This window comes from Xiphophorus couchianus, chromosome 15 (genome assembly GCF_001444195.1).
Source record: "Xiphophorus couchianus chromosome 15, X_couchianus-1.0, whole genome shotgun sequence".
Classification (NCBI taxonomy): domain Eukaryota; kingdom Metazoa; phylum Chordata; class Actinopteri; order Cyprinodontiformes; family Poeciliidae; genus Xiphophorus; species Xiphophorus couchianus.
The window spans coordinates 12154188-12178817 of record NC_040242.1 but is presented as its reverse complement, the minus strand read 5'-3'; the positions used below and the strand labels follow the sequence as shown (position 1 = coordinate 12178817).

At 38.9% G+C, this 24630-nt stretch overlaps 1 protein-coding gene and 1 long non-coding RNA gene across 2 annotated transcripts; both read left to right on the top strand.

The window, feature by feature from the left end:
* Positions 1–85: 85 nt before the first annotated feature.
* LOC114158184 (uncharacterized) lies at positions 86–7311 on the top strand. The gene is made up of 4 exons (XR_003598354.1): positions 86–932; positions 5249–5358; positions 6893–6973; positions 7174–7311. It is a non-coding gene; the product is annotated as an uncharacterized LOC114158184 (long non-coding RNA).
* Positions 7312–11191: 3880 nt separating this feature from the next.
* jdp2b (Jun dimerization protein 2b) lies at positions 11192–22000 on the top strand. The gene is made up of 5 exons (XM_028039492.1): positions 11192–11367; positions 13797–13850; positions 19728–19945; positions 20050–20154; positions 20998–22000. The coding sequence occupies exons 3-5, from the start codon at positions 19751–19753 to the stop codon at positions 21187–21189; spliced, it is 492 nt and encodes a 163-aa protein (XP_027895293.1). The 5' UTR covers positions 11192–11367; positions 13797–13850; positions 19728–19750; the 3' UTR covers positions 21190–22000.
* The last annotated feature ends 2630 nt before the right edge of the window (positions 22001–24630 follow it).

Sequence of the window (24630 nt, the reverse complement as noted above, 5' to 3'; positions counted from 1 at the left end):
TTAGTGAATTTTTGAAAACATACAAACATAAAAACCATTAAAACATGCAATTAATGCAATCTATTCATTTAAGATTGAATGTTTACAAATAAGTCAGCCTGGGATGTATGCATGGTTTTTTATTTTTAGTTTTTTTTTTAAAAAAATAAATATTTTTTTATTTTAAAGCTGTTTCTTTACACCTATAACAGGAATGAATCTCGACAAGTTGAGGGCTCGGGACACATTGAAAAACCTCAATGAATATTTTCTTTATCATGTTACCGGCATTTTGTTTCCATTATCGCTGTGCTATGCTGATTAATGCCCTTGAGGATTTTATGAGCACAAAAAAATCTGTTTTAAAGACAAACTACTCAATTAATGTAATTATTATTTTTTAAATAATAGATCAGTAATTGCTTTTAATAACTCATGATAAAATACATTTACAACATCCTACTCAACCACGGATTCTAAATTTTGATTATCTAACATTTGTGTTGAAAAAGCAAAAGTCATATTGATCATAAAAATTTATTCTTACACGTCAAGAATATGGATATTTTCGGCATGTCGCTTCAGAAATACGTCATTGTGCTATTTTTACTCTCAGAGTTACATAAATCGGGCAGAATTGTGCTTAAACCGAGTGGGAGCCGCAGAAACTGCACGTTAATTATTTATTCATACCTCCGTGTTTGCTGTCACGGGCGAGGGAACACGATTCCCTTCAGTCAACGCACGTCTGTGCGTGCCGTGCCGACCGAGAGTGACGTCAACACGCGTTTTGCCGTATCCTGTCGCGTCCTTTGACCATATTTGGATGACTGCAGTTGTTTTGTTTCCATGGCGACGGGTGTCATATTTCAGCACTGGCTCTGTAGAAAAGATCCAAACAACAGCCGTACTTTTCTCATCAATTATACAAGTCTCCCTCAATGTGAATTACGGTAAATTGGTCCAACTGGTAAATTGACAGTTTCTCGGAACCGCAAACTGGAAACATTACTGGCAATAATTAATCCTGCTTAACTCCCTTTTTCTGCACAAACAGCTATTTAAACGGCGTTTGTTGATGATTGTAATTCAACGAGCTAGTAAAATTTTATTACTGCATTAGCCTAATATCACAGTGAATCTGGTACATTTTAATTTAATGTACATACACTGCAGATCATTAAAAATTTGGGACACCGACTGAGGCGCAGTTTTATCATCCGTCAGCAGGGGTCGCTAAAAGCAAACAGCCACTGATGCTCTCTTTTCCTTATTCCTTCATGGCTAGACCTTCACGTTATAATAGTCTTTATCATATAAAACTAAAATTCACTGATATTTAAACATTACATTCAAAAAATGAATGTGGAGAGGGTTTGTTAGTGTGAGCATGGTTTCGGCAGTGTGTTGAAATTCATAGATTGCAGCTCTTTTTTTTCTCACTCAATCCACACTGGTGTCTCTCCGGCAGTCATTGGGCAAGAGGTAGGGTACAACCTGGACAGGTTGCAACATAGACAAATAACTATATACACACACACACACACACACACACACACACACCTCTACAGGAAATTAACCTTACATGGGTTTACTCTGGCTTTCACCGAGAGAACATTCTTCAGAACATGTCAAATAAAATTTTTTTGTTTGCTTTGACTGAGAGATTTATATCGTAGTATCTTGTTAATAATTAATGGCAAAAATACACCTTCTGAAATATCTATTAGCTATATTTTATCAACCTACAATTATTGTCATATTTAGGAACATTGTTTTCAGAAGGCCATTTCTAGGCTATTTTTTAGTTAGTGTCATGCTGAGAAAGTATTGATAACCAGTGGCGTTATCAATACGCCACTGGTATTGATAACGCCAGTGGCGTATTCAATACCAGGGGTTTTAGGGGTTTTAGCACCCCTAAAACCTCTACAATTTTAGAAACTGTATCTCAGCACCCCTGAATCAGGTTGCCACTCTTCCCGTAAAATACGGAATCGTCCCATATTTGGCGTCCAACACAAAAAATGTGCGTCCCGTATTGAACCGATACATAACTGTATGTATCGGTTCGCCTATCTTACACACATCAACACTACGTTTAACAATAATGACCAAAATAAAACACAGGAAATATTAAGGTCAGCTAAATTGTCGTGGCAGGAACTAAAGAACCCCAGAACGCTACGGACCGACAGAAATCAGCGTCTCTTCATCCTCAATCATCTCCTGAGGCCGACATGGTACAGAACATTTAGTTATGATTGATTAAGTTTCTTATTGTGATTTTAGCTGACTATTGTGGTTTGATTTTTTTTGCTTAGGATGTTGAGTCTGGATGATATTTAATAAGTAATAGCAATAGCCTAAATAAGTGGCCATTTAAAGAACAAATCATACGAATAGATTAACAGTAAATACATAAATATTTCCTACATTACATTACTTTCTGTGTGTTTTATTCAAAAATGTTGATATATTTTATGAATAATTGTCCAGTGGTCATTTAATGTATTATTTCACTAATATTTTATTAATGTGATTTACCAGTTTGGATAATCTGACTTCCTGTCAATGAAGAAAAAACATGCTAAGCAAAAGTGCACCAGACCCAGACCTGCAGGCCAGGGCCGGTTCTAGACGGGGGCTAAGAGGGGTTCTAAAGAAATTATACTAAATAAATGTCTTTTTTAAATATTCAGTGGTAGATATTTTTTCTTCACAATTTTCTTTTTAAGGTATTATTAAAAATACATTAAAATTATTTTTAATAAAAATTAATTTAATGAATTAAAAATTATGGTACTGCTCTTCTAACTGCTGTATGGTATGGAAGAGGATTAGGGCCACCAAAAAAAAAAAAAAAAAAAAAAGAATTTTGAGTTTAAAGTCAGAATTCTGAGATTAAAGTCAGAATTCTGACTTTAATCTCAGAATTCTTTTTTTTTTTTTTTCGGTGGCCCTAATCCTCTTCCGTAGTATGGAGATAGGATCACACTTTTCATCTACTAGATCAGAGATCTGCAACCTGAATCTCTGGAGACACAAGTGGCTCTTTGGCTCACATTATTAAATGATGAAATATTGCTCTGTTTTGTTTAATTCTTTTTTTAAGTGTCTCCATAAAAACACTGTCTGCACGGGCCCCTGTGGTAAATTTGGTCTAGAACCAGCCTCTAAAGAAAACAGTAAAGACCATTATATTTTTTTTAACCAGCTATAAGGGGGCAAACTTGTATCATCAGCACCTTAATTCAGATGACAATTTGCAATGCAAAATATTATGCTTAGTGATTTTTTGCAACGGGCAATGCAGTACGTAATTCATTTAGAATTATTTTTATATTTATGAATGAAATTGTGTACAGCATTGGCTTTATTTATTTGAAGAGTATTTTATAGTTCTATACAAAATGTTGTATGTGTGCAAAATATTTGGATAAATAATGGGTTAGTCTGATCCTGGTCCTTAGCCTTGTTAATTACTCTTATTGGCCTTTTTTGAAGTTTGATTAGTGACTGTTGTGTTGTTTTGTAATTAATTTCCCAAATCTCTCTGGAGTCACTTAAATAAGGTAAAACTAAAGAACAGCACAGACTGTTAGGCTGTTTCTTTGTGAATAGAAAGGTGTTTGGTACTTAAACTATGACAGGCCCACTTCATGAACTGTGAACTGAAATAGTAAAACCCTGACTCATCATGTCTACTTTTCCATAGATGAACATTCATTCTTGTTTAAAGAAAAAAGGCCAACAGCCGCATAACGTTCAGATAAAAACAAATATTTCCTATTATTTTTATGGGATTTATATGTGCTGCAATGAAGTGAAAAGTAAAGTTTTGACATGATGACCTTAATTAATAAGATCTAAATTACGGAAACACTTAACGGCTTTTGCAAATAATTTACTTCTTATCCTCACTGTGTGAGATAGTTAACGTTGCCTGCTTGAATACAGACCGTTAGCTTTCTATTTTTTCCTCCGTTGTTCACTGTTTCCTGGTGTGTTGTCTCACACACCTCCTGACCACTCTGTCTCCCGCTTGCTGTAATATTCCCGAGGAAGTGCTATATTTACAAGGATAAATCAATTCGGAAAGGTTGGGCTTCTTAACATGAGTAATTCTGGGAGTGAGCAACCTTGCACTGCTGTCTAACAGAGAGATACGTGCATGAACTTACTGCCTTTTCAGGAGAGTTTTGCAGTCGCATTTTCACATTTTGCCACATCAGAATCGCAAACTTCCTTATGTTTCATTCAGATTTTATGCATGAGTTTTTATGTGAGAGACACTCAAGATGGCCACGATATCTCTGGAGGAGCGGCAGATTTCCACAGCAGCTGTGGGTTGATTACAGCTTTGTTGTCTCCCACATGTTGATGTGAATCTGAGCAAAGCATATAAAGCCGGGTTGCCTACCAATGTTTGCACACTTTCACACAATGATCTGCGTCGGTGTGTGAGAACAGCTGGGTGAATGTGGCACCGTTTAGAGTCTGCAAAGAGACTGGGACAGAGACTCACAGTCCAGACTTAAATCCAATTGAGAACTTGTGACAAAACATGAAAATGAATGTGCATAGTCGGTGACTGAGCACTAGAAACTAGCAACTGTAGTAATAGATTCTAAAACCTATTGACTCAGGGGAGATTTAGATGTTTTTATTGTCATTTGTCTTCCCTTTCACCATAATGCACTCCTTGGTGTTGATCTATACAATATGCTGAAGGTTAGGATTGGATGTTTCAAAACGAGGTAAAATTGAAGATGTATGCATAGTTATGCAAGGGACTGCATTTTGTAAAACAGTAACGCATTATTTAGGTCTGTTTTTAAGATAGTCTGCCTAATTCTCTCACAATGTAACCATAAAATTATAAATATTTTTGTTAAAAGTGAAACATTAAATACTGAATTGGTATCTTGATGAAGAAAACACTCCAACTTTAACTCAACTGAAAATAGGATCACTCAACTCTTTAAACCAGCTGTTTTTTGAGAGAGGAATATATAAAATAGATGACATGTCAAATATTCTGTATATATAGGATGGGAAATAAGTATTTAGTTGTAAAATATTTGTTTCACTTGACTGATTCTGACAGAATGATCCCAGAATATCCAAAAATGCATAAAACGTAAGTCAGTTTTTCTCAGCTTCACAGAAATCAGAAACTGTCACTCTGCAAAAACATATTAGTCCCAAATTTGACATTGATTTTCAATGCGGGGCTTTCCACCTTAACAGAGATTTTCTGTTGCAGTTTACAACTGTCTGAAAATATTGGGAAAGAAGAACAAAAGGAAGGAAGGAAGTTAAATAGAGCAGCGGTGAAAATAAACGTTGTGTATTATGTCTGCAGTGATATGGATGGTGAGTCAAGTTTGTGTCTGGAAGGGTCTGGTTCTTTGGGTATTTCCCAAAAACTTGATGTTGGTTAATAATACAAGACAAAACAGTTCCCTTTGAGCTATTCTTATCAATTTAATCAGACGATAAAAAAAACAACTGATTTGTTTGCACATTGGTTATCTATTTTGGCTTAAATCAAGTCAAAACAAAGAGTCACCTGCAGGCCTTTTACACTGAGTTTGCGTGCAAGCATTTGGTGACAGTGGTGAGAAAAAAACCTCCAGCAGAACCAGGTTGATGAGGGGAGCCATCTGCCTCTCCTGGTGAAAATTACAGAGAAAACCAAAACAAGCTCTAAACGTCTGTCAAAAAGAGCACAAAGTTAATATGCAACATTTCAGGACAAAAGGTAGCTGAGTCAAATTATTTATTTATTTATTTATTTTAAGGATTTTATAGCTTTTATAACAAATATTGACTATTCTCAACCACAAATGCATGTTATTTGTAAATGTTTAAACTTCCCTTTATTATATGACATTAATACGGAAGAAGATTAGGGCCACCAAAAAGAAAAAGAAAAGAATTCGAAAAATTGAAAAAGAATAAAAGAACTTTCTGACTTTAAAGTCAGAATTCTGACTTTAATCTCAGAATTCTGACTTTAATCTCAGAATTCTGAGTTGAAAGTCAGAATTCTTTTTTTTTTTTTTTCGGTGGCCCTAATCCTCTTCCGTACCTTAATATAGGTTATTAAAGTTGTTATTTTAGTTTTTATTAACATTCAAAGCATTGCATCTTTACTGATTTGTCATAGTTTAATCAGATCAGAAACAAAGGCTCTTGACAAAAAAGGCTCCTTTATGGTCCTGAGTTAGCACCAGTTTGTTGTGCTATGGGCGATGCTTGCAAAAGTGGAAAGAGAAAGAACTGGTGTTATGCAAGCACCAGCAGCAATTTAGTACTGGGAGAGTTCTGTGTATGAAAAGACTACGAGAACTGCTATTTCCTTGTTTCCACAACTGGGGTTTATCTGTCAAAATGTTTCAGAGACAACTTTGCTCCAGCAGCATCATTTTCTTAGCTTCATTTTTCTTTGACACATTGTGCCCTGACCACTTCCAGGTCACATTTTGTTAAGATCAGACTTTAGATCACTGTTATTTAAAAATGCTTGCACCAAGCTGGATTTCCGCTGCCAAGAGCACAGAAATCTAACTTTACCTTGAAATTTAATTTAAGCTTTACATGCAACATTTAACCAGATGTGATGTATTTATTAAGGGTTATTCTTAGGATTCTGCCACTCGTGATGTTTTCTTTAATTTTCTTAATTACATTACTGTATTTTACCATTTGGTATACCTCCTGCGAATGCCAGCATATAAAACTATTAGTTTTATCAAAACAGTTTAAAATAACAAACGCTTGCTTACATTCAAAATGCAGTTCGTTTGCTTTTCACCTTGGAGTCCACAAAGCCAGACCTGTGCTGGAGTAAGGCAAAGCTGCAAAACCACAAACTGAATTCTGTCTCCATTCATCATTCTGGCAGGTGTTGGAAAGTTCGCCGCAGATCATGTTTTTATGCAAAGCCCTCTGGAGGATCATACCAGATGAAAATCCTGACTGTACAGTATGTTGACACTTGGTTTAAAATGTTAAATCAGTAAAGTGCATTCTTTAAAGACGCCCCACTATGGATTTCTCTCAATTTGTGCTTAATGATAGTGTTTATGATCTTGTCTGTGCATTGGCTCATGGTTACGGCTCTCCATTAGATAAAATGCACCACATGCTCCCTCTGTGTAACAAACAGCTTATTGTTTTTGGCAGGGACCGCTTTCTCTGAAAGGATCTAAGTGCCAAATGAGTCCAAGCCATGTGTTTTCATGTGCTGAGTGACATCTGTGGCTGCCTTCCCGCCTGCAGCAAATACTTCAGCTGGAAGTTCAGACCTGCAGTGGAGGGACAACCTCTGCACTGTCTGAGCCACTCACATCCAGGACCCTCCAGCCTTATGAAATCCGTCTGTTTGCCGGCTCAGTTCTGCTTTATTAACTCCAAATGTCTCCCCTAAAATTTGTCATCTATGTTAGGAGCGACTGTGACGCACAGTCCGCCCCGACCTCCGCTCAGATGCGCGGCATAAATCACCGTGGAACCAAATTAGAATCTAAAATAAGGAACAGAGGGGGATATTTCGGTGAGCCTCTAATAACTCAGCTGCTTGTTCTAGGTGGAACAGTTGAGCTGGCATCCTGTTAAACCCAACAGAGCCCCAGATAATGGTGTGGATAAAATCTGACATGTATTAAAAGGAACAATGAAAAATGGCTCCCCTGATCACTTGTTCCGCTGTGATATATTAAAATTTTATCGCAATATTAAAAGTAGAGAGCAGTAAAGAGTTGAAGAATATTTCGGGTTTCACAAAGCAGCTTCTGCTCTCTTCTCCTCAATAAAATTAAGATGCATTAAGGAAGCTTGATTAACATTATGTATTTTCTGCAATATCTTAATGCAGTAAAGACTGTCACTGAAGATAAAATGAGGTCTAATCCTTGGGTTAAGCAGACTTTACATCTACCGGAGGCCTTCAATCTTGTGGACCCTGACAAAACTTAAATTCACCCAGGAAAGGTTTATAAATGCACCATTACTATTATGGGAAGAGTTAGAACCTAAAACCAGTATCTTTATCATCTGTATGTATATTTACAAATCATATTTTATTATAATAAAAATAAATAACATGCTGCTGGTTGAGTTTTAAATTCTGCCAATTGTTTTAGGTGATTAAAGCAATCTTACTTCTGGGTATTTGTTTTATTTGCCAAAGCTCAAGTCTATCACCAGTTTGAAGCTGCTGTAATACCAGTAACATTGTCCACATAAAGCCAGTTAAACGTGGCTGAGAAGATGGCAAACAGGATTATAGAAGCACCTGCTACAAATTCCACTGCTACAAGCTCTGCTGTAATCTCCAGATGTCTGCAAAGACAAAAATAATTTCTGAAAAATATTAACCTGTTGTGTCACAATAACCATAGTTACAGTTGGAGGAAGCACACTAAGGATTTCAAATATTGCATGGTGGTGGTCACGTCATGCATCATGCTAGGGGTCTGTTTTGCGGGCTTCTGGATTGCTTCAACCCCATTAAGCATTAATTTGCTGAGCCTATATGTTTGATTTGTGGCAGGTAACCAATCAACCAAATTAGCTCTGCCATATCTGATAAAAATTAAAAAAATAGCAGCCATAATTATGCCATTAATTTGCTGATGACTGCAAAAAGCCTGCAATTTCTCTGTTAAGGATCCAAATATTATTTTAATTTCACTTCTCTGCTCCCTTCTCTTCACCTTAGCAACAGAAATAAGGAGAAAACACTCAAAATTGTGTTCACAGAAGATAAATACCACCATACCTCAAAAATTATTTGCGTATTCATATCTATTAGAAGCTTCAGAAAATTAATAAGGAGATTAAACATAGAACAAATAAAACTGCTTGAAATGAGCAACTCATTCTTAATGCGTTTTATTTATTAATAAATAATTTCCCTGTTTGACTGTCCAGCAAAGCACATTCTGTCATATCAGTTCAATTCATTGTTGGATCAGTAATCGGTTCTTTAGAGTAAAGAAAGCAAAAATGATCAGGCCTGGACCATTTGAAACCTAAATGTAATTCTGCTTAGGAGGTCATAACCTTGGACCACTACTGGATAATATGAAATTAAAGGATTTACTGTTTAAATACAATAAGTTTTAGTTGCCAGTAGTGGTAAAAAAAAAAAAAGCAACTGAGTGAGTCATTTTAAAGTTTTTCAGCAATGTTCTGAGAGATAAAGAAATAGTAATAATAAAAAAAATCATGCGTTTCAAGTTTCTCTTACTGATTCAAGCTACAATAAAAGCTGAGGAGAAATGAAATGGACATGAGCTGTATCTGAAATGATGATTTCTTTTGCAGCTAACACACTTGCAAAATGATCTGAAGCGCCTCTGTTGTATCATTCAATCTGGAAATAAGATCAGTACTTTTTCACATTCTCACCTTTGATCCTGATGACTTAACTACAGTATAATACAAAAGAGGTTAACTGTGTAAATATTTTTTTATCGGAAAGCTTTGAAACACAGAAAGCTCTTTCCAAATAACTGACACGATCAGCCTGAACAAGCATCTAGAAAAAGTGTGAACTGTCACCACAAAAACTGCGAACACAAAGACTACAAAACATCTGACTCACTGCCAAAACCTTTGGCCGTGACTCTACTAGATCCACAAGAGGGCTCTCTTTGAGAGTTGAAAAAAAGGAAGAAAAAAGCTAAAAATTATGTTTTTTTTCCCCTTTCTTGCATTAATAACTGAGCTACCAGATTAATTTAACTCAGATAATTTATCAATAGATTATTTATTTTTGTGAGCTGTTAATTGGCACGTTCAGTTTCTTAAACTTAATTATACATAATAAAGGCTTAAAGAAACAAACATTTTGTAATCTGACTTTAAACCACATTCTTCCAACCGTTGGAAATAATGCAATCATGTTAAATACTCTACACCAGAAAATAATTATGTAGTGGTGTCTCATGCTACAGAGCACATTGAAGGAAATAATTTGAAATACTTAAACTGATCTATATTTATTTGTTAGGAGAACATATTAAAATATTTCCAGGGCCGACCCAATGTTGTACATGGCATAGAGCAGAATGTTCCTCTGCGAGCCCCCCACAGATAAGACATGGGCCTGGCTGAATCAAAATCCAAAGAAAGAAATTAACCACAGTATGCTGCATAATGGTAATTCTCAGTAAACATGTAAATTCTCAATGTCAAATCAATTTTCATAATGTGTTGATTGGCTTAAATGAAAAATATAATAATTTTTAGATTTGATGTTTGGAACAATGGAGCAAAGATCAATGCATTGTTTAATCAAAATTACATTTATAAAAATGTCAGCATAATCAAATAAATAATGCTTAATGGTAAAAACTGAAAAAGAAAAAAAATATATAGAACAAATAGCAATAATAATAAAAAACTGATTATAAATTATTCAATTCAGCTAGAAACAGTTTCTTCTAAACAACAAAACAATTTCTGTGTGAATAATTAAGGCTCCTGAGGATTCCTTAATGGCATGGGGGCATTAAGCAGCAGCTTGGTTTGCTTATTTTTTGGGCCGGTCTTAGATAATCACAATAAGAGAAATGACAGAATGATCTCAAAACAAACTTTTACTCTTTTGGCATGTAATTGACTCCAAGTACTTTGTGTTTTTAATCAACTGGTTTAGAAGTTAACATGCTTTAATAGTTTGATTATTCTTCTGGTCCCAGCTGTTTATGCCGCATAAATGTGTTATATTCTTGATTAATTAATTTAATTAGCTGATGTTTATCTCATTGATTACCAATTGCGTCTTAATAGCTCTTATATTAAATCAGCTTTTTAACATAAAGTCTATTTTTAATTCATTTAGAAATTACACACAATAGTACTTTCGCGTCGTTTATCTGTTTGTTTGTATTAATTTTCGTGCTAATGAAGAGCCGGGTGAGACTTGTTTCAGATTTGGCCTCCAACTTCTGTCAAATGATAAACACTGCGTTGGATCGTTTCTACATTCCGTCTCTTTATTTATTGACCCGTTTGCAGCGGCGGCCATGTGTTGATGGGTTTATGCACCAGTCTGAACTCGGCTGCAGGTCTCTGTTTCTGTTTCAGTCCGTCCTACTGTCTGTTTCTGTGTGTTTTCTGGTTGCTATGGGTGGAGCCAGCACAGCACCGCGCCTCTGGGGCCTCCTCTCGCATTATTTTCATCCATGCTTACGTCTGGGAGCCGTGTGTTCCGCATTCCTGAGCCTCTCACTCTGTACTTAAACGGGCTGATGCAACGACCTCCGCTCAGTCCTTTAAAGCTGCCTGACTCCTGACTGCCTCAGCGTGACGTTTATTCTCACATTGCGGGATTTTTTTTTTTTTTTTACTGATTTGGACGCAAAACAGGCAAGTGTGTGTTTTACAGTCTGCTTTTAAGCTAGCGCGCAGCCACCTTTTTTCCTCTTCTTTGGTTCAATATTTGCATATTGTTTTTCGCACTTTTTTTCCACCGCGTCGTAAGGGATTTATAACGCTATTAGTTCAGCTTGACATGAGGGCTTGTGCGACATTATTGATGAGTTATTTGCACATATTTAGGTGCGGTTTCTTACTCATTTTTAGTGCTCGGCTTTTGAACGGCTGTGAAGTTTTCCGTCCGCCGCTGCCACAAACGGAGCCGTTAGGGACGTTGTTGTTCCGACTGTTGTGGCAACTGTCGTTTTTCCAGCTCGATATCTGGCCTCTGTCTGGAGATATTTTCATCTTCCATCATCCGTAATGTCCGTCAGCCTGTTGAAGATGGTTATGTAACGCTACTACACACACACACACACACACACACACTCTCTCTCTCTCTCTCTCTCTCTCACACACACACACAGAGCAGGTTGTACAGAAGTTGCCCGCTAGCTTAGCCGAGCGCTGCAGCAGTTAGACGCCCAGTAGCAGAGACGGTTTTGAGGCACTGTGGGGCCCCGGGCACTGCTTTCTAATAAGGGCCCCTACAAAAACAGCCCCCTGCTGAAATTGACAGAATAGCACCATAAATAATAAAGGATTGTTTAGGTTTTTTTTAGTCTTTAATGCATCCATTTGTGTTAATTTTTCTTTTGTTTTATACATTTTATTGTGGCCTACTGAGCAACAGACCAAATTTTAACACGATAAGATTTAGACTTTTGGCAATTATAAGTGGACCTGGTTTCGACATATATTCATCTTGTTCTGAGATCTGGAACCTGTGATTCTAGAGTGGCTCCTACTAACTTTGACCAACAATCATTTTGAATTTAGTCATATTTTGATATATAAATGGAATAGAAAAAGTTTTGTGAAGTATCTGCAAATGGATTTTCCACAGCCTTCCATATTTATAGGAAACAGTGATGCTTTTCTTTCTTTTGAAACTCCAAATAGATAATACAATTGTGGCTCTTTAATATCACCACTAAGCAAGCAATTTATATATAGTAGTTATTGTTAAAACATTAAAATCTCTTCTCATTTTTTCCCCCAAAAGGTTAGGTAGGTTTTGCAAGTGTACTTAATATTAATTTAGGAAAATGTAGATTTAAAATGGTTCTTTGGATTGTAAAGGTTACTGACCCCTGATCTGGCTTTACAGCAAGCAAATAGTGCCTGGTGTAAAATTGGTCTCAGATTAGATTTAAAATTAAAAAATCATATGGGCCTCAAAGAAGGATGTAAAACATACAAAAATGCTGTCAAATGACAGATTAATTTGATGCAGTATGAATTGGAAATGCAGAATGTGTTTAATGACAATCATTAAACACATTCTTACACTCTTGTACTATAGAGTTAGTCATAACTGTCATCTAGAAAAACAATTGTAATTTCTACAACTTGTTTCTACTGTATGTTTAGTCTGATAATGTTAACTGAAATAGTGATCTCTCTCAGTTAACATTAACAGAGCCACTTTACCTTCAACATTCATCCAACAAACTGAATATCTTATTGAGATTCAGAATGTGATGCATCACAATTTCAAATAATAACCCAACAAATCTTACATTCTAAACAATCCTTTGCAATCTTATGAATGCACACACGCAGATGATGATACGTTGTGCAGCTCTTACTTAGAAAAAGTGTATTAATAGAAATCAAAATTGTTGTCGCAATCTTCAGCAGAGATATTGCAATCACTTATTTTCATGAACTTGTACAGCCTTAGTGGGCACACAGAAAGAGCTAGTCAAAGAGAGAAATAATGGTAGCTGCCATAAAAATAAAGTGAGCTTTTCTACTAATACGTTTAATTTCTTCCCTTCTAGCTTCAGTTATGCGCCCATAAACAATCCATTTCCTCCTCATGCACTTAAACTATTCCATATTACTATGCGTTTTCATAAATCATGAATGACCAGTAGTCCTCTTGTATATTTCATTCTAATAATTTACTGTTTTCTGAAAACTGTATTTCACCTGTTTCCACTGACTGCAGTTGCAGTTGAGTGAGCGGTTATACAAGATGACTACGAATTCAAAGAATGCTTAAAAATAAACAGGTTGTCAAGGCAGATCCAACATGTTCCTGCGACAGAGTTGATGTATGAGACGTTCTGTTGCGTGCGCCTCGGTTTTGTACCTGACTTTCTTGGGAACAGTACGACAGGAAATGATTGTGGTCCCCAACTGATTTCTCAGTGCATTTCTGGCTGATGCCGTTACATATTTTTTTACGTGGGATTTAATTTATTGCTCATTTGTTTCGTTTTTGTTTTTTTTTTTGTTTTTTTTTAAATATACATATGATTTGTTAGCATGCAAATTCCGAATTGTGACAAATGTCTTCTTTACTCCTGCAGGGCGTCCAAACACGGTTCATCATTGACAGAAGACGACTGACAAGTTCCCTCTGAGTAAGTATGAAGCATATCAAATCTATTCAGTTTGCTTTGTCTCTAATTGAGATGCTCCCTTGAGTTCCAACTTCTGCTCCACTGCACACAGACACAAAGACAAATCATGTCTTGGCTAATTCAACTTGAAACATGAGTGATGTAAATGAAGTGTGAAGTTTCAGCTGAGTGCTGTGAGCTCACACCGCCTTGCTCTTCTTTGCTTTGGCTTGTCACGTGAACAAGTTTGAATCGGCCGAACGCTAAATGAGGAAGGAGACACGTTTTGTGTCTTGGCCAGCATCTCTGCACTCAGTGACCTGAAGGTTAAAGGTCATGTGTGTAACATTAAAGAGGATTTGTTGTGGTGGCTTGTGTTTGTGGCTTTGTGTTGGTTTCATCCCTTACAAGTTCAAAGGTTCACCCCGCAGGCAAGCCCCATCACCTGGTGCAGTTGCATGCTTGTACAAATATACACGCCTCACTGGGGAAACTATTTGCACACTTTATAAATATATATGCGTATATATATATATATTTCCTTTGTGTCTGAGTGTGTGTGTTGTGGAGGGTTTAAATGCCCCAGCTCCTGCCCGGACACATCCATGAGATGGTTTCCGCATAAGTGGAACACTGAGGTGGATTAATGGGAAAGGGCTGGCGAGCCGGCGAGCAGCGCGGGCACCGACGGTTGTGGTGGTGGTGAGGGCCTCGGAGGCTGGACGCGGGCGCACAGAGTTTATTTTAAGTAGAAATGCCTTCCAGCGCGTCTCCGGAGAGGTAGGATTGCCGGGCTGCGCTCCAGCTCGCTGAATAGACAGCAGACGCATTGCAGGCGAGCGAGCCAACTATTCAACAGCTCAGTGGTACTAATACTACTGCTGGGAGAGCAGCTATTCACTGCTCTGGGTATCACATTATCAGTATTACCCGCTCATAAGCCTTTCCACATGGTTTATGAAAACAGTGCTTGACATGAACGCCCAAAAAGGTGTAACCCTGAAAGAAAAATGTATTTTTTTTTTCCATAGATATGACTTCCAGAGTTCTTGAATGCCATTTTGGGAAAGCAGCCAGTTTTTCTTTTTTTTCTTTTTCTTTTTTCCATTTAGACAAAAAGCACCCCTGTCAGAAAATATTGACCCAAAACCCTGATCTTTTGCTCCTGGTTTCGAAGACACTGAACCTTGTTTGATCACTCCAGCAGCGCCTGCACTGTGCAAGTGTGTGCTTGACACGCTGCAGATGAGGAAACATCCGAGGACAAAATATGAAAAGAGCGCCGAAGTGACAAGCGGCTGTTGTGCAACGCCTGGTGATTGCTTCAGCAGGCTGGATTAAATCAAATTGTCTGAATGTGCTTGTCAGGGATTGCTCACAGCTTGCCTTAGATTTGTCACAGAAGCCATCTCTACATGGTGTAAAGAGCTTTTGTCTGCATTTTGTATATTTTGATTAATTTAATTCCCGTCTGAGCCAAGCTCAAACTCGCTGCCGTGCGGTCTACTCTTGACTTACAACATGGGGGGAACAAAAGAAGAAAAAAAAACAAATGCTAACATTATAATAAGTCAACCAGGACCACCCAGATGCACGGTGAAGATGTGTGTTTGAACGGGATGAAGCAAGCCAAGGACTCCTCCACACAATGATCTCACAGTGGGGGAGAAAAAAATAAAACGAAAACAAAAATTTTTAGGCTCGGTTCTGCAGAAGTGCTTCATGCATGTATTTCAGCATCATCAACAAAGACAACAGATTAAATGTAAACAGAATAGCTCTTCACAATAGTCCCATCTATCTGTGGAAAGAATATCTAAAGAAATAAAAGCTGAAATGAAATGTGTTTTGATCACAACTTCCACTTTCGATCCCAGCCGACTTTTAGTTCACGGTCTGCATCTGGCCGCCACGCTCCACTGAAAATGGAACAAAGGGCTGCAGACGCATTGATACCATATATTTGGAGTTTTAAGTGTCCTGTCCTCGAGGAGAGTCTCTGCCAAACTCCCCGGTTTTCCCCCCCGGAGGATTGCAAAATGCTGTAACTTAGCACAAGCCCGAAGGCCCGGCTGAGTGCAGACGATAATTATGATCGCCAAGGCCTTGGCCTGGAGCTTGAGAGAGTGCGCCTTGGCTGCAGATTCTCTTTTCTCTGCTCTTATTCCTGTAAATTCTGTGCTTTTGTGGGGTAGAAACTCTTAAAGTTATAAAGCTTTCTTTTTATTAAGTAAAAGCTTGTAAGAGTTGAGCAGCCTTGGGAAACCTGCGCCCTTTCTCAGGCTTTTCACACAGTTTGGAAAAGTATGTAAGGGAATATAGTTTGACACTTTATTCCCTAATTCTATTATCTAAATTTCCATCCATCCCCTGGTTTTTTTTGTGTGATGTAAGAGCTGCCCCAAATTTGTAACTTTTGCATTTATACTTTGACCACTGGTAAAGTACAAACTTTTAACTTAATTTAAAAATGTACCAGAACCCTACAGCACCGCTCCCCGCCCCTTCTGTGCTGAACCTTTAAATTGAATAAGGATATCGGGCCCCTGGCCGTGCCTCTCCCTGCAGGTAGAAGCCCAAATTCCTCGGCCCCGCTAATTGCGTTCAGGAAACGGACATGTTTAGTAAAGCTGAAGATGGATAAATTATGCGAGCAGACAAAACCGGTGAACTGCACCACCTGCCCGGTCAAACCCCCCCCCCGCTCTCTTCACACATCCCTGCCTCCTGCTAACTCAGATCACACAGATATTTCTCTTGGGATGAATGCCAGAGAATGAAGAGAGTCGGCTTCCATTTCTCCGTGCGTAGTAGTTGGCATTTCCACTCCCGGCTCCTGCACCCACGCTCACTGGTTTAGTTTTGTAGGTGATGGCCCGGAACGATGCGGCAGTAGCTCGTTCTGCTCCACTGCTGAAACGCAGTTGCATCATCCAGACACTGACCGCTAATCGTTGGCTGCAAGCTGCTGCTCGAAGGGTAGGAAAAAACACACACACAGAAATACCCTCCTTTTCAAAAATATAGAATTCACTTTGACTCATCCTTTAGTGTTGTAATTATGCCCTGCAAGGCACGCATCAGCAAACTGCCCCCCCCCCCCTGTGTCGCACAGACGGGGCTTCTGAAGAGTTTCATGTCTTGAGCTCGGATGGCTGTCGAGTTTGCGAGGGGGATTTTCACTCTGAGACGAAGGTTAAAAGCAGTGTCGTTTTTGCTCAGACTTTCCAAGAATAGAACAATACGAACTTTTCTGGAAAAGCTTGCAGCTTGAAACTCTTCTTTGTTTTTTGGCTGCTGGCAAATCTGCCTCTAGATCGCTTTGTTTTATCTGATTTGACTCCACGCAGGCAAGTAGTGCTGCTTATGTTTACATGCTGAACAAATGTGGTGGCTTTTAACTGCAAGTTTGGACAAGCTAGACTACAAAGTAATAAGGTCTTTCCATTCAGAATATTTCTCAAGGACACGTTGTTGCATTAACTCATGCCTAAGTAATTTTAAAACTGATTACTCTGAAATAGTTATTTTATTTTACAGATAATGAATTTTTCATTTGGCGACCATTTAAAATGCTGCTTCTGTTTGTCTCTGATCAGTCCTGTCTGTGTTTGAGTTAGTTTAGATTGCCTCTTATTTTAATTGCGTCACACTTAATTAAAAAAATGTACACCAGAGCTGCAAGAGGACTCAAATTGAGCTATTTTTAAGTATCGGTGGAGACGTTTAAAAATGGAATGAAAACATTTCTATAACTTCTCACCAGGATGTCTGAGGTTTGTTCTGGCTGAGAGCTGGATTTGCATTGTCATTGCTGTAAACTCAGTTTTATAGTGACTGTGCTCTCACACATCTTGTGACATCATCTTTGTTTAAGATAAATAAATAATATCCTCTCAGGGCAAGTAAGTTAATTACAAATATCTTCTATTACACTTCTTTATGTGAAATTGATATCAGCAAATGAAAAGTATTACAAAAACCTCTTATCGGAAGTTTTCCACAACAAATTCAGATTTTTACATCTGTACCTATCGGTAAGAAATGAGCACAAACACACCTAAACCCTCAGTGATCTCTTGAGATCTTGGTTTTGCCTGCGTCTGATGTAGTGGATCTCTCCCGATCAGTTCCCCTTGTTCTTTGACATCCTGTCTGCAAAATGAGAAATCCTTGAACACGCCGCCTAATCTCTCCTGGGACTGTCACAGGGTGGGGAGCAAGAAATTTTTTTTCTCTCTTTATGTCTTATTCCTCTTCTCTGCAGTAAAAGTAAACGCTGGCTGCCAAGTAGTGTAACTTTGAACAAATGTACAGTGGAAGAGACAGAGTAGGGAAGGGCTGCGAGGACTAAGATAATAAAAGTGAATCATGAGCTGCTGGCTCCATTTTCTAGAGTAACAGAAATGTCATGAAGGACAATTAAGAGATATTTAATATATAATATTATATATAAAGATGAAGCCAATCACAGGGAATTTTAAAGTTCTCTAAGGTTTGTTTACGATGTATTTACTTTTTGTGCAACGCTCAATGACATCTACACTAGAGCCTGAAATCCTTCCAGTATTGATTCACTTGTTTGGTCTCCATCATGCATTACAGTTCCAACTGTGAAACCAGACTTAGTGCATAAGCAGGGTGGAGCTCATCAGAGCCGAATTACATAACCCCGCGTTTTATGACCTCCTTTACTGCCTTTGTAATAGACTTGAGTTTTTAAACTATACTGGGGGGGATAAAAAGAGGACCAAAGAGAAATAGTCTAACTTTCAATCCAGCCATTGAGGCTGTCGGATAGTAAACCCACCAGCAAAGTCAGCTGTTTTCGCAGCGCCTCACAATACGCGTCTTTGTTGGTTCCATATGAGAGGGGCTTTGTTCGGTCGGAGGCGAACCTGTGGAGGTTCAGCTGCAGCTGAAAGCTCAGGAAGCGAATGTGAATAAAGCTATTAATCTCAAACTTCCAGTGCTATCATGTGCCTCCTTTGACACTCGGCGTAGCCCCGGGGTTTTCTTGCTGATCTCCGTCTGTTGTCAACTCGAGCCTCGGGTTGATCAGGCTTCAGGTGTGAAGGTGTCTTTGTGGAAAAATTATTTGTTTCTGCCCGTTTCTTTAGCCTCTCTTCTTTCTCCTCTCAGATCGCAGGGCTGGGCAGGGTAGAGTCTGTTCTCATCTGGTTTTTATTTGACCATCAGAGGTTTTCCAACTCGACTCGACCTCAAAGCAATTAGAGCGACGTCTTAATTCCCCAGCCTCTTCCTTTTTATTCCTGCCCCACCGTGTCCCTAATTCCTCCCTGATTGCGTTAAAGATGGCTGTGGTCAGACCCTGTAGAACTGCCCTAAATTATTGGAAGAAGGGCGGTGATTGAATGCACCAGCTTGGCTTTGATCTGCTGTGATTCCCTCCTAAAAAAAAAAGAAAAAAGAAATGGACACAGACGTCCAAAAGCAATAAAGTGATTGGAGCCATTGCCGCTTTGTTTACGCGATCAGAGCGAAGGCTGCCCAGGCTTCCCTTTGCATGCGAAACTACAACAATGCGTGTGTAACTGCTGACGGTGATGAGTTTTTTTTTTTTTTACCAGCAGCTGACTAAAAAGATAACACGACTTTCAAAGCTGTCGACTTTCGATTGCATTCTTAGAACTGGTAACCTATATTTAAAGACTTCTGATGACACAGACAGATTTTTTTTTTTCTTTTTCAGAAGATGTGCATTTGATCGTTTTCAACAGGATGGGCGTTCCTCTTTCTTTTTCTGTACATTTAGTCAGTCGCACCTCTTAGCCGGCAGTTTACAACCGTTTAAATACTGGATTGCTGCAGCTTGACTGTGAACGTCCCCCGCTAATCTTTCCCTGTTCCCTTTTTCTTTTCTCTCGCAAACCACAGCGACGGCTTTGGCCGGGTTGGACATGATGCCGGGACAGATACCTGACCCTTCGCTGGCGGCAGGCTCCCTGCCCAGCCTCGGCCCGCTGGCGGGCATCTCGGCCACCACCCTCACCGACCAGCTGAAGCTGGCAGACTTTCACCAGCTGGGCACCATGCTGTCGCCGCTGCATTTCCTGGGGAGGCTGGGGAAGAGGCCACTGGCCATCAAGACGGAGGTGAGGAAATATGCGACGCAAACAAGATGGATGGGAGAAACGGAGCTCAGGTCAGCATATACGGAACACACAGGGAGTGACTGTCCCTACATGATTATTTGCAGATGGACGAAGATGAAGAAAGAAGGAAACGAAGACGAGAGAAAAACAAAGTAGCGGCAGCGAGGTGCCGAAACAAAAAGAAGGAACGCACCGACTTCCTCCAAAGGGTGGGTTCATGACTCAGCCATATGTACCAAGTAGCAGCAGAGAAGTTGGGGTCAAGACTAAACTGACTTTGTTTCACTAAGTTTCAGAAATAGCTTAATGCAGCACTACACCATTAAAATGACCACTACGGCGTCTGGTTAAGTTTCATTTAACTACTTTGATTTCAAGATTCACATACAAACGTTCGTTCCATAAATACAAATTCAGGAACAATTAGGTAGCAAAACTCCATGAGTAAAGAGAGAGTAGGAAGAGAAAAGATATCTTATATAGTCTGTTTCTACTCGTGTTACAAAAACAGGCGACCATCTTTTTTGGGGTTACAAAAAAAAACAGCCTACAGCATCTTTTTCATAAACAGTACTATAAAATAAATTTGTAATATTATTTTTTCTTCATAGGGTCTGTCAGATTGCATAACACAACCTCCCCTTCAAAAAAAAGATCACAGATATTGAAATATTTGTATAAATTTTAAGGACCTAGGGCGCAACACGAAACCTTATAGCACTCCTCATCTCTGAACACAATGATTTTCTCATTATCTCATCAAACCTTTTTCAAGCACTTTAGCAACAACATGAAACATACATATTAAAGTAATACTTATCACCATTTTAAAGATGGAATTGGCAGTTAAATTTTTTTCTGGATATGCACTACATTCAGAAGGATAGATTACTTGCAAAATTGAATGGTTTTGATTAGGAAGTCATTAAAAACATAAAATAAACACATTTTTACCAAAGTCAGTACTGCTTCACTCTGCAAGAAACATCAGTGTGTTAAGTTTACTACTTTCGCCGCCTCTATGTGTCTAATAGTTCCACGTCTTTCTTCAGGAATCAGAGCGCCTGGAAACGGTGAACTCGGAGCTGAAGGCCCAGATCGAGGAGCTTCGTCTGGAGAGGCAGCAGCTGATGGTGATGCTCAACCTCCACAGGCCCACCTGCATCGTGCGGACCGACAGCGTGAAAACACCCGAGAGCGAGGCCAACCCGCTGCTGGAGCAGCTGTCCGCCGAAACCAAGTGAGACCCCGGGAGAAGAAGGGACTCAAAAGTCCTGCAAGCTGAACTTTGACTGCCGAGGCAGACATCTGAACAACAACAACAAAAAAACATACCTGGCAAAATTATTCTGAATGAGCACTTGAGCTCCAGGCTGGAGACTTTTGCCCAAAGATCTGAGGTTGTGGGGCTTCCTCAGTACTGCTACGTGGAGCTGGCTCTGTCCATTGGGAGACTGGAAACACCCACTGTGCCTGTCATGTTGTTACTTCATCCATCTTTTCCTTAAAGGGACCAATGGAAGTAGATGATCCAGCTGGAGAACGCCCAGAGGATTGACACTAACAGCAACAAGGTGCTCTGTTACCAAAGCCCTGCGTAGATTGACTTAGGAGTTCTGCAGTCTTCCTACGTATTCTAGTCATATTACACAGGTGTAGAGCTTTTAGGTTACAGCACCCAGTACAAAAATACACCAGTGGGAGAACACTTGTTTTTTTTTTTTAGTATTTTATACCCTGCCTCGACGATGGCAGGTACCGGTTGATCCGAGTAGTGGTGGCGCTGGCGTCATGAGAAGCACATATTCACAAATTGTTTACACACTTATTTTTTAGACTTGAGTTTTCATCTATGTACTTGTTTTATACGACTTTGTATACATGAAACATACAAAAAATGCTTTAATCACTTGACGTGATTTTTGTCCTTTTTTCCGTCTTTCCTAATCTGTCAGACAGCTGCAAAAAGAAGCTGAGTGTATGCATCTGTATCTGTGTACGAACCTGCATATCCTGAATAGATTAAAGTTTATTTTCTAACGAAGAGGGAGTACATGCCTTTGTTGTTTTTTTTATGCTTCGGATAAGCAGCAACTGTTTAACATTTTCTGCAGAGATCTGCTGTCGTGACACCATCGCGATCAAATATCAAACGTCAGGTAATCACGTTTTCTTCCATGAAGACGTATTGCCAGAATCAGGTCTTTATGATTTGCACAACTCTGAGAGGGACAGCCACATTTTCATTTCCTTCTCTCTTGATTGTTTCGTTTTTATTCCTGGATCAGCAGAGAAAATGTGAAATGTGCAGACATGGCAGATATTTAACTGACTAGGATCACCTATCACTCTACTACTTACTGCCAATCACTGATTGCCTCTTCCAGATACTTTGAGTAATTCTCCGAGCTGAAAGCTTGTACAGAATGGCTGATATCCAGAATTTCCGACTGCATTTTATGGAAAACAGATACAATTCAGCTGCAGAAATCATTACATGAGCTCAAGAAACACTATGAAGGTCTGTCAGTTTGCTGCTTTATCCACAAATCCAAATGAAAGCCACAGCATGAAAAGGAAAGTTATCATAGCTGACTTGCGTGGGACCGATCTAATAGTTTAATCTGCAATACTATGATCATATGTTTTGCAGTGAATCCATACTGCAACCAGACAATGCAGCCTCTGTTGTATCTTTCATTCCTGCCTAAACATGTGGTGTTATGGCATGCTGCCCAGCCAGCATGCACGAGTCGCTGCCCTGGAGTAAGGAGACACATTTCAGATGTTGCTTGCAGAGTAAAACACACAAACAGATGAGAGATCGGGCCACTGAAAAGCAGAAACGCTACACTGGATGGGAAAGGTTAAGCAGTCTACTTTCAAAACAATTTGCATCTCAGTTCCCAAAACAAGGTCCCAACACAAAAACTCCCTAAAGCTCAGATCACACCAAAGCAAATTATTTACATTTAATGAATCAAACAGACTGAATAACAGATCAAACTATTGCACATATTTAATATGTCTCAACTGCAGTCAGTTATCAGCAGTTCAGCATTTAAACAGCTGGAGGCAGAAGGCTGTGTAGCCATCTGGTGGTTCTGCTTTTAATGTGGTACCATTAGTCTGATGGGTTTTAAAAAAAAAAACTGTATGAAGAAAGTGTGACGGGTTTTTGTTAGTTTTTGGATCCATGTTGCTGTAGCAGATGTGAAACAGGTCCTGGATATAGACAACAGAAAGAGACGGTACAATGACCTTTCGAAGCTCCATCATCTGACAAATCACACTGACTCTTCAGATTTCAACTTTTAATCTAATTTATGGCATTTGAGTCAGGTTGTTTTATCTGTATGATGTGCAGACACTCCTGAAGTCTGGTTAAAAGGATCTTTCATAACTATTGTTCATGGCTCCATTTTGAAATAGAACCATTACCAATGGTATTGGAATCCCATCACATATCCTGTTACAGGATATGATGGGATTCTTTAAAGCACAATTTATTGTATGTTTTTTTTAAATTTTTTATCTGGATGTAGAGATTTTAAAAAGTGTCTCTCTCCAGTGATCATTTCACAATACGCAGGCCGGTAAAGCTAACAGTCATATTTCTGGACTGTGGGAGGAAGCGAGTATCCGGAGAGAACCCACGCATGCGCGGTAGAGCATGCTCATTCTCTCATTCACTCATTTTGTGTGTTTCTGTGCGAAAGTAATGTAGTAACAAAAAAAGGGGGAAAAAAGGGCCTGCCGGTCAAGATGAGCATTATGACTTCGATTGATGGTCAACATCGCCCTCTAGTGGACACTGTAGGAAACTTCACAAAGGAAACAACTGTACAAAAGATTGATTTTGAAACATATGACTTTTAAATACCTTTTTTTTTTTTATTTGACTTTTGAATCATTTCATAAGGAAAAGTTGTTTTTCTGAAATTTGTATTTTTTTTAAACATTAAAATGAAAAAAAGGTTGGGCAGGCATTGTTATGTTCTCCAAAAACAGTTTTGGAGGAATTTTATTTGGTCACTAAGGATTTTGTAAATAGGGACATTGCCTCCAGCACGTTTCGGGGTTTGCCTCTCCCGGTTTTCTCTTCCAGAGGGATTCCCCCTGACACAAAATCCCTGCTTGTGTCAGGAATCTTAGAGGAACCGAAGTTCCTTGAACACCTTATCTTGAGGTAGAGGCTTACTCTTGCAGTCCTCAAGGGGAAATTCTGTTTTCTAGTTGAGAACCATTTCATTTTTTGCACAACAAACAGTTTGGTAATATGAACCATTTTTTTATGTTGCCTTGATCTGGGCATTTTGCACTAATTCCAACTACTGTAATTGTAATAGGCATTTTAAGTTTGTTTTGCACCCCCACATAATTATGTTTTAGAGCTATTTTGTATTTTGACTTCCTTATCCTTGCATTCTTAGTTATTGTTCCCTTTTATTGTGGTTTTTATCTCTTTTTCCTTTCAGATGTGACAAATCAGATAAATAGCTAACTCTGTGTAGAGTATTCCCTGTAGGCCAGTCAACAGTTAGGAGCAGTCGTGGTTTCCTCCTCCCTGTGCAAATTGGATTAAATCCCTGTCAACTTTAACCTCCAGTTGAAGCTCTGGGGGGCACGCAATCCCTTCAGTGAGACCAAATTTCCTTTAGGGGTGCCCTAAAATTTCCTACCTT